This window comes from Hyposmocoma kahamanoa, unplaced genomic scaffold (genome assembly GCF_003589595.1).
Source record: "Hyposmocoma kahamanoa isolate Upper Pololo Valley unplaced genomic scaffold, ASM358959v1 102, whole genome shotgun sequence".
Taxonomy (NCBI): domain Eukaryota; kingdom Metazoa; phylum Arthropoda; class Insecta; order Lepidoptera; family Cosmopterigidae; genus Hyposmocoma; species Hyposmocoma kahamanoa.
This window is the reverse complement of record NW_020653337.1, coordinates 10,655,577-10,666,478: the sequence shown is the minus strand read 5'-3', so window position 1 is coordinate 10,666,478 and position 10,902 is coordinate 10,655,577. Positions and strand designations below refer to the sequence as shown.

At 38.6% G+C, this 10,902-nt stretch overlaps 2 protein-coding genes across 4 annotated transcripts in view; one reads left to right on the top strand and one right to left on the bottom strand.

Moving 5' to 3' along the window:
- The first annotated feature begins 599 nt into the window (after positions 1-599).
- LOC113236646 (transcription factor glial cells missing 2-like) lies at positions 600-2,469 on the top strand. Its single transcript, XM_026472811.1, has 3 exons — positions 600-1,007; positions 1,128-1,466; positions 1,565-2,469. Exons 1-3 carry the CDS (start codon positions 701-703, stop codon positions 2,245-2,247), a joined length of 1,329 nt encoding a protein of 442 aa, XP_026328596.1. The 5' UTR covers positions 600-700; the 3' UTR covers positions 2,248-2,469.
- A 41-nt stretch (positions 2,470-2,510) lies between these two features.
- LOC113234613 (RB1-inducible coiled-coil protein 1) overlaps positions 2,511-10,902 on the bottom strand; it is a 45,126-nt gene continuing 36,734 nt past the window's right edge. For 2 of the 3 annotated variants that reach the window (XM_026469967.1, XM_026469971.1), the window contains 8 exons: positions 10,534-10,713; positions 10,040-10,158; positions 9,547-9,703; positions 9,188-9,325; positions 7,015-7,126; positions 5,594-5,674; positions 5,152-5,380; positions 2,511-5,001 (listed from right to left, as the gene is read on the bottom strand). In XM_026469967.1, the coding sequence (XP_026325752.1) occupies positions 4,875-5,001; positions 5,152-5,380; positions 5,594-5,674; positions 7,015-7,126; positions 9,188-9,325; positions 9,547-9,703; positions 10,040-10,158; positions 10,534-10,713 (1,143 nt within the window). In that variant the 3' untranslated portion in view covers positions 2,511-4,874. The remainder of the gene's footprint in view (positions 5,002-5,151; positions 5,381-5,593; positions 5,675-7,014; positions 7,127-9,187; positions 9,326-9,546; positions 9,704-10,039; positions 10,159-10,533; positions 10,714-10,902) is intronic. The other variant, XM_026469976.1, reaches the window with a different exon arrangement.

Genomic DNA, 10,902 nt, shown 5'->3' with positions numbered 1-10,902 from the left:
ACTTAAACATAAACCTTAATAGAAAATATTTACAGCATATTTTTATATTATTATGCGTCGTTGTAGTGATTATGTATGTAAAAAATAGACTTATTATGTAACGATCCACTTAGAATAGAATCGGTTTCTTTATTTACCATAACAGCGTCTCGTCGGCACACAAAGCAGTTTACCCAATTAAGAGCCAGCACTCAGATAATTCCGACAATTGCCCGCGAGGGGGCTTTCTCCGCGATTATTTTATTTGAACAAGATTCCATACAATTGTTCAATTGTTCACTTGAAGGAATCCCCCTTTAATGTTTAAATTAAAGGAAAATAAGTACCTAAGTACTTTGTTTCAACATTTTATTGAACATTTTAAACGAAATACCAGTGCATGGGCATGAAAATTTGAACTGCTTTTTATCAAGGAATACTTATACTAATATCTAAAGATTTACGTACATATATAAATTGTAAGTATATTAAATGTGTTCGATGAAAATAATTGGGTTAGAGTTGGTTGGCGTGTAAACAAAACCAGCTTGGAGTGAATTAGATAAGATCTATGTTCTGCGTAGTATCAATGTAGGCAAAAAAAAACTTTTTCACTTTCAGTTCCGACCTCGTAAATATTTAAACATTGAATACAACTTGTAAAGAAAATATGTAATTTTGTGACCTGTCTCTTTTAACCCGCAGCACCAGTCGTGGTGACATGTCAGACGGCCCCGCAACACCGGAATGGGACATTAACGACGCAGTAGTACCACGGGTCACTCATTTTGATACTTTCGGCGAATGGTGCGACGGCCACGTCCGCAGAGTCTACCCCCCTGGTTGCGAAGAAGCCAGAAGACATGCCTCGGGATGGGCCATGAGAAACACAAACAACCACAATGTGCATATTTTAAAAAAAAGCTGCCTTGGTGTCCTCGTGTGTTCGGTGAGATGCCGACTCTCCGATGGATCGAGAGTGCACTTACGGCCCGCGATTTGCGATAAAGCGAGAAAAAAACAACAAGGTACAAAATCCAAAATAGAAATAAGTTGATAAATCTTTCATTTAACGAATCTGAAATCTTCGTTTTGTGTTTCTTTCTCGGCTCCATCAGGCTTTTTTTAATTGTACTGTTTTCCAACAGGTAAGCCTTGTCCAAATCGAATGTGCAGCGGAGGCCGTCTGGAAGTACTGCCGTGTCGCGGACATTGTGGATATCCCGTGACACATTTCTGGCGACACACAGAACACGCGATATTCTTCCAAGCTAAGGGTGCTCACGACCATCCACGACCAGAAGCTAAAGGAGCTAGCGAAGTGAGGCGATCCCTCGGCGCAGGCAGACGCGTTCGGGGCCTAGCACTCTTACTAGCCAGAGAAACTGCGATAGCTGAAAAGATACTCACTGTGAAGCCCGATAAACAAATGTCACAAAAACTGAGCAACCCGCAACCGCCGCCTCTTATTCCAGATAACCAAAGAGGTAAGTCAGAAAGTCGAAGTCATTGCTATTTGAATTGTTTTATTGGTCCCAAGCGGAGCGCCAAAAAACATAATAGCTAAAATCAATTATTTTTTCAGTAACACTCCAATGCACCTGCGGGCCATTCGAGTGTTCATGTCGCTGGCGGTGTGAGCCAACGGAGACGTATGGCGCTACGACGTGGACACCCGAACATCACAACTACGTCACCTACGCCCCACCCGTCCCGCCAGCCCCCACGCTCCCTCCACCGCAACAATACGATCCTACAACTTTGCCGGCCGACGACATATTCCACCCTGAAGAAATATTTCAATTAGACCAGCCAATACGCCTAGATTTCCCTATCGAAGAAAGCACACTTGAATCACCACCAACGTTTGCAGAATTGAATAGTGAAAATTCGAGAACCGAGGACTCATACTGGTTCGACTGGCAGCGAGCCGCCGGAGGGTCAGAGTCCAGTGAGACGCCTTCTCCGGAACTATTTGGTAATTGTTACCAACAGGCTGAAGCTTATTGTGAGCAGCAAAACTACCCTCCACAAGCGTACTACCCTGACGAAGGGCAATATTACCAAACTGAGAGCAGAACATCGCCCATAACGGACATGCAAGAACAGAGGTACTACAGATACGGTCAGGATTGTGCGCAAAACATGGAAATTCAATCGTGGAATTACAGCGAGTGTGCCTTCGCCAATAATGACTTATCCGAATGTAAACAATACTTTGACGTGCAGCACCAACAAGCAGTAAACGCATTCAGTGCCCTTTTATAATGCAATAGTAATTAGTTGTAAATATTTTGTAAATTGTAAATAAGCTCGACCCTAAGATAGTTTAAGTTGTTGATATGTTACTTTGGTACAGATTGTTCCTGAAAATTTATGTTCCACCAATTTAGCCTTATAATTGTATTAAATTAAATTTTATTTACTTACCCATGCATTTCAGGGGCATTCCTCGCTATTAATAAAAGTAATTTTCGTTCTAAGAGAATGCTATGGAAAATAAATAAAATGCACATGTTGTACAAAATCGTCTATTTATTGTATATAAAAATTACATTAAAATTGTCAATTTTACATTTTTTATTTCTCGATAAAATTGGTCACTACAAAATAGTCCATTAAGCAATCACACGGTAGATTTATTATGCAATGCAGTCGCAAAACATTCCTTAAAACTGTTTGTATGACACAATAACATGACACGATGATAATTTTAACCATGAATGACCCTGCAACCTAATCATAACCAATAATAATCACATTATTTGTGTCCAGCACAAACAAATGAGTTATAATCACAATGCCCAGACAGACTCCAACTTGTATCAGTACTCCCAAGACATTATTAACCTAACAGTCTGAATGGCTACAGTCGTTTTCGTTATTCAATGTAAGGTAATTCCCATCAACAATAAAGGGAGGAATCGAAACTTAACATTTACAAACCCGACCGCTTCCAACACGATTTACAGTAATACAATAATGATTAAACACTTATTTATGTACATTACACGTACAATAACAATATAATTTGTTTCAGTATCGCGGTTTTGAACTTTAAAAACTTACAACGTCACGTTAATTAACATTTGGGCTTTCAAAATTTGTATGTAAATTACGTACCTAACTCCCAACACTGTTAACTGTACCATTACTCAAATCAGGGTCGAAAAGCGAACAGTTTTACCAATACATAGCAGACTTAAATTTAGCATTATCCAGCAGATTAAAATGTACGTTCTTAGCAAATAGGCCTTAATTATAAATTACAAGGTAAATGATCGTTTGTATTTGTAAAGCTGTTCGTGAAGGGATCGAGGAGAGCACAGCACGCGCTATCACAGCATTCGGCGAATGCCGAAGTCGGCGTCTGCGCTCGTGTTTCCTTGACCGACAGTCGGCAGTACGCGCGGAAACGTGAGCGGAGACGCCTGTAGCCCCACAATGGGCGCCACTTATTATAAGGCCACAAACAAATTTGACACGAAGCGATGTCTTCTTATTTAACAACATAACAATTTTCGCGCTTCGATTATTCAATACCTTCAGTATTAAAACTGCAAACGAATTTTTGGACGCAAAAAGTGCCTGTGCCTCACTTACTATAAATTCTTTCGACAATGTGACACAGTGTGAATACTGTATCAGTTTCTCTTGACAATAATTTCTTTACTTAAAAGCATGCCTATCTATGCATTACAAATGAAGATCTTGAGATAAACTTTTCTCTACCGCTTTAAGCTATACTAGAGTATGAAATCTATAAGATTCGAAGATTCCGGAGCGAGATCAAGTGTGTAAGCGCTATCATTTGCAGAAGCCTATCGACACTTGTACGAGAAACCCTAAATTAGGGGGTACTGCCCCACTAAATATGACTATGACTTAAGTGTGAAGACAGTAAACTTACAGATAGACGAATCTTAAGGGTGAATGTGACTTTTATCAATTAGTATTGTAATTAGACGCATACTAAACTGAACTTTAAACTTTGTCAAATATATTAATTATATCAACACACAAGTAAAAGAATCAGATAAACGTGAATACATAATTTTTGTGCAGCATGCAACACAATATGTGACCAACAATAATCATGCCACCTGTACTCAATGTTCGCTTCGAAATAAAACATGTCTTAATGGTTTCACGAAAATACAACGAAACTGTATAACACATTAGGCATAATGTAGAAATATAAAAATAAATATGTGTGAATATCGTCGCAAAATAAAACATGTAAAGCTATAAAACGACTAAACATTAGATTTGTACTACCGAGAAGAAATCACTGAAATAATTCTAGAGAAAGCCTTTCACTTCTTTCAAACTTCATAGTCTTGGCCAACCTTAACCTCACAATATGCATAATTTTAATAGAAAAATATGTAATAATGTAATAAATTTCACGTGATTTACAATTTTAAATGAATATATAACTTTTAATTTTCTTTGAATTATCAATTTGCATTGAATAATTCCAATTCAAAGCCGCATTTAGAATTCGAAAATGATATTTCATTTAAAATGCCTCGCGCAGTGAACTGTGGAAGACATCGACTAGGTGGACAAAATTACAATTTTCTTTAGATTCGATGCAATTTTACAGCTTAGATAAATTTTCCATTTTCGTTTTATATTATAAGAAATTTCTAAAACGATTCATGCTACTGGATGTGTCGCTGTAAAGGACAGCGGTACAGAGTTTAGAAGAAATCGTAGTATGTTTAGACGCCGATTGGGTGGTTGGAGCACTAACTTGTACGCTGACGGCTGGTTAATTACTTCACTTGTTGTCACTTCAGCACTTCACTGGACAAACACGACACTTAGCGACGCAAAAGCGGTCACTAGAAACGCGGCGCGTTCGGCGGAAGCGGCGGGGGCGGCGGGCGTCAGGGCGACGCCTCCTCGGCGTTCTCGGTATCAGGAGGCACAGAACCACCCGCTACCACAGACACAGCGCTCAATTCTAAAGGCTCTGGTCCTGTCACCCGTCCAACACTGCATTCCATATCAGTTCTGAGGACGATTCAGACACAAAATTTTTATTTAACATTAACTGTTTATACAGTAACAACTGAACGTATAGACGTAAATTAAAGCAGAATATGTAATAGAAATCTGTGAATGCATCAAATTTCAGCAACCAATAGAGAAGTAGGAACTTACACAGTGCTAACAGTGGACATTTGCATTTTAGCACTCTGCCACTGTTCGCTCGCCTCTATAGAGTCCAGTTGGTCTTCACCGGGCACCGCGCTGGCACTCGACACAGCTTCGCTCGTGGACACCGGCGATTCGAGGTTGATCAGCGTCGCTGTAGCCACCTCGCCCACTCTGCTCACCTCGTCTGTGGTTGAACTGGTAGACTGACTTGTATCCACGGACTTCTGCATGTCTGTAGGCAAGTTAATTTATAATAAAATGACAGAGGGCGCTCAAAGGTAAACTTTAAATGAAAGCTTTGAGAAAATATCAGCTAGTACCAACAGTAAAAGTGATCAGTTTAGTTACAATATAATCAGCGTTATGAATTAGTATCGGTAGCGAGTATTATAAAGAGCGATGTGTACGATGGTGTCGTGATGAAATAAAGATAAAAAGCGGAGACCTGGCGCATGCACGTAAGTCAACCATTTCTTGAGCGGGCGACTGTCGCCGAACACGGGCAGCACCCCGCCCTTCATTGCATCTGCAACGGAACGCGTGCGCGCGCGTGTTAAACGACAGTTTCGTGCAAGCTGAGTACACGCTATGTTTATAAGGGTTATTGCTACATCTGTCAATAAGCTTCAGTATCGCACCTATCGATTATCGTTTTATTTTTCAAACGACATCGAAAAATACAATGCTTATGATTCTGGCCTTTAAGTATTCAACGGTTACCTGCGACCTATCACCACCAAGTGATCAGTTGACCTTAGTTTTTAGGCCCATATTAAAATCAAACTTGAATGATGTTCGTATCGCCGCCCGTATGTTATCCCATACATTATAAGACAGCATGTGCCTATCGCTGAAGCAAGTTGATAAATAAAGCAAAACTTTAAGGTGGTATGTCCGGGTGTTGTTTTCATACAAAAGTTTTTGCGCGAATTTATCCAAATATTACAGTTTGTCCAAAGTATTAACGTAACATGAACATAACATTAATATTAGGTAGAAAAAAAAATCAGTTCTGACACATTCACGTGCAAAACGTGCAACTTCAATATGTGTTGCGTGGTAAAACGAAAGGAATAGATTATCTCTGATCTCTCTTGGATAAACGATAAGTAAGAAATAGAGAAAACAGCAGAAAATATACAAGCCTGCTCAGTAACTGCAGTTGTGTTACAAAATATGTGAATAAAGTACATTTTGTCAACTTTATATTAAACTATTTTTTAATATCCCGAAACCTCTTAAACGTGTCATTTCTATCATTGTGTCATAACTTCGAGACTTGTTTAAAAATTACTTCTTTTTCAACCTTGGTTTCAAAGTTTCGATAATAAGCACACACACTAAGCAACTAAAAGTAATGAAATAAACTGGTAAAAATGACTTTGAAGATATATTGACGTTGTCAAATAAACTAGAGCGATGTACGTACATTTGATGATTCATTGAGCCCCTTTTCAAAAGTGTTTCCGTTCAGACAGATTATACGATAATTGATAGCAATGTGTGCCTACTGACTAATGAGTACCATGAAATGTGTCCAAAATGTAAACGTCTGAACTCAATTTATTTGCAATAGTTCGTATCTTCAATTACACGTTTTTCATTCATTTCTCTTTTGAACGCCGACTCAATGACATGGACAATAAATATATTATGCCATTTTAGTGCATGTTCCTTCCTAAGAACGTGTCGCAAATAACACGAGCAGCTCACACACCTCTAAGGGTAAAACTAGCACGACGTTTAATCATGTATCATATGAAATGTTCACGATAAACTGCTGCCAATACATAGAACTTCATTTTACTAGCATAATAAAATGTATTCTATGGCCCTGAACTAAACTGTGTATTGTTAAAGCTATACCTTGTTTGTGTTTGGAATCGCAGCAGGGCGGGTGAACGAGGTGAGGCCGGACTGGCCGCACGCGCACGCGGTAGAATCGGGAACCTCGCGGCATATGGTATCTATTTCCGCTCTGATAACAAAGATTAATTTTTTTTTTGTGCCAGCAACCACACCAAACATCTGGTCTCAAACTAGGGAATTCCCTATTCTATCATGATTACCATAGCAGCGGAATTCACTACAGAGAAGAACACCTAGACAAGATCTAATTCAGAAAAGTTCGTTTCACAAGTTGGTTCTACCGGGAATCGCAAACCATCGGGCCACCGAGGTCATCAAAAGTTTTGAGTAAAGACCACAGACATATCTGTGACTGTGAACTGGCAACCGGTACTATCTGAATTTTGACAACTTTACACGGTGTAGAAAAAAATTGTTTGCGTCATTTACATAGCAACTGGTTAATTAAATAAAAATACGGAGTGTATGTAACGCACACACACTCAAAATTCAGATAGTACCGATTGCCAGTTCACAGTCGATATATTAGACGCCGCAAGTGTACCATGTGCGCCCAATGTAAGTTATAAACAACTAGTTGGCGCTGCTTACGCCTCAGAACGCGCCCGGTCGTTATCGTAGTTAAACATCAGTCGAAAACGCGAAAAATGCCCAATTGTGCCATTAGAAACTGCAAAAACACCACAACTGTGAGGAGGTAAATAAACAGGGACGTTATGTAATTTTGTAATAAGAATATCGACTCATCCGAAGAACATAGTCCGATGTGATTATACAGCGAAAAGAAAATAAGTACGTTACGAGAATAATTTCATTATTCAAACTAAGGCGCATGTAAAGGTGTTTTGAGAATTTGTATATCTTGCTTCGTTTCGGATATTATAAAATCGAACAGTCGATCTGACATCCACAGCGAAGAAGAACGAACGAAATGTACTATGTCCTGAGAACAAGTAGCTTTGCACATAGACCTTTGTTCTACGGATGAGCGATATGCATAATTTATTTTAAAATCAAATATTTTCATTTTGAATAATTTCTAGAAAACAAATGTGCAAACGAGTGTATGCCGCTTGATTCTTAATACATTGCGATTTTTACTCGGTGCAGTACATTTGTACATTTGGTACTTCAGTTGGCCATGAATATCGAACAAGCGATACTTTTGTATAAAGCGTTCAGTTTCGTGGTACGGCCGCTTCGTCATGTTTTTGATCAAATTTTACGATTAGGGATGTTCACTTGATGCAACACAGTTCTCGATTCTAGTCGATTTAGGAAACAAAGGGATGATAATTCTTAAAACTTTGGAAAAAGTTGTAAAAATATTCCACTATAAAGTTTGTTGTTGTTTTCTTAATTTTACGGAGCAACTTTTTTTTTCAAAACACGTATTTATAAAGGACTTACCTAATTATCTCATTCTGCTATTAGTTTACTATATTCAAATTCACGGTTTCTTATAATCAACAAATACATAAAAAATCATTATTCTAAATACGTGTTGCGTCCGCGTCTTCGATTTAATCGACCGTTTTAATTCCGAAGGAGTTTCCATCAAAAAATAGCGCTTGTGACGTTATCGGAGGTACAAAAAATGTAGCACGCTTGGTTTTCATATAGAGCGCGGTACTTGCGGTGTAGATTTATATATATGTCTGTGGTAAAGATGTAGAATACTGAATATTTTAATATGTAACAATTTGCTTGGTGTGTGCAGGGCCAAATATAGGAGGTAGGGGTTTAATTTTACGTTAACATCGTTATACTCTTGTTATACTGAAATAGGTCAGAACTTTTTGTAAAATGATAGGGATATATCTGAATTTGATCTTGATAATCTAACGTTACAAAAATCGAGAAAAAAGATTAAATACAATGTAAAAAGTAATTTAAAATACACTATTTAGCGCGGTTCCTTAGCCAGAAGCTACTGACAGTCTAAATGTCTGTGTGACACCAGATGCACTCATCTCTGTTTTATGGGAGTGATCATAACCGTTGGTGCTAACCTCGACCAAAAGTATCAGAATCCACATTATAAGAGTCTCATGCTATACTGACACCCCACATTGACATCCGACATTGGGCGCCAACATAGTACGAGATTTTTGGCTAATGAGACGCGCTTTAATGGGAAAAATCTTAATTGTATGTAATTAACACTTACTTTCTTAGCATAACAAAATTCCTTGGACTCGACTATGGCGATGGCATACAATTTCCTCTCGCTGTCATTCTTCACCTGAATACTGAGATCCAACGCTGGCAAACAGTCGCTATGCACGAAGTACATTGTTGTCGCTTCCTGAAACGTCACAGAAAAAGGTTTCACAACTCCACAATGAAAAACAGATGGTGCTCTACGCAGAACGGGAAACTTCTGTAGACACAGGCAGAAAATCCATAAATCCATAACTAAGCGCGGAAAACGGTTGCTTCTCAACAGTCCACAGTTTGAATACCTGTGGCAGCTTTCTCTTTAGTAGTAATATCTCTCTTTAACGATGATCTTTCGTCGCTACAAACCTGCATGACAGTGTAGTTAAGATGCGCAGGCTCCCACATAACCAGCACGGTGTGACCCGGCTGGCAGGAAGACAAACTGAGCGTACCCGCGGCCAAGCCCACTGGCGTGTGGCTGCGCATGCGGGAACGCTTTAGCTCTTCTTTCTTTGGTGATGATCTGTGGATGATAGCGGATATCGTAATACAGTCAGCGTCGAATCATAGAAATCAACCTTATTTCAATTCATTTAAGGTGACTTGTCAGTTGATTTCAGTTCAATTTCAGCTATTGTAGCTGAAGCAAAACCACACCTTAAAGCAGGATGTATTTTCAGTAGAATGACAAATCGTCACAGCGATAAGAGCGTAAAGCCATGGTTTGTGCAATAGATTAACTGACATATTATTGTCTTCAATGACCTACCACTACAAAAGATTACAAAAAAAAAACAAAACAAGAGTAACATAGTCCAACAAATAATAAAGGGTTCATACTGCATTTTATACGACTAACCTGCCATCGCTGTCTTCCTCTTTACTCTTATCCTCCACTTCGGCTCGTTTTTCCAACTCCTTCTTCAGTTCTTGCACTTGCTGCTGGAGAAGAGCTTTTTCGTTTTCAAGTGTTGCCATCTGGAAAACAATGCATTTTTATTATTATAATCATATTGTCTTTATAACTGATTAAAAAAAAAGGAGGAGGTATTTTTTATGTATGTTATGCGATAACTCAATAAAATAAAATAACTTGATAAAGATGATTCTTTTTTTGTCCCATTTAAATTTGAAGAAAATATTCTAAAGGTGACAAAGTAGGGTATGAATGACTTTTGAGGACGGTTTTTTAGGACTTTGTACCGAGATTATTATTTCTAAGTTTTATAACCGACTGAAGGACTTGTATGGTCATGATATAAACTTAAAAAAATTGGTTATGACTTTTTTATTTTATTTATTTTGCTAGCCCTGAACTTTAGCCACGTTGTTGTTTGAGTGTAAATTGCTTACCTGAGTCTTCAGAAGCGCATCATAATCATTTGTCTCGGGGTCAGTGAGCTGCTGTATCGTATCCCGATACTTGGCACACTCTCTCGTTAGCGCTTGCTCGCGTTCACGCAGCAACTCAAGCTGGCGGTCCTTTTCACTTAGCAGCCGCCGAGTAGCATCGTTGATCGTCATTTGTGATGCCTGTGATCAAAATGAAGTGAGACCCCCAAAAAAAGACATTTTTACGTATTTCTACCATGTGAAAAATCGGTTTTACGACGTAAAAAAATACGTTTTGCATTTGTTTGTTTAATTGCAAATCTGCGGAGAAATCAGTTTCATTCGATTGTTATTAGAGATATTACAAATCAATTTTCTCTCCCATGTTCC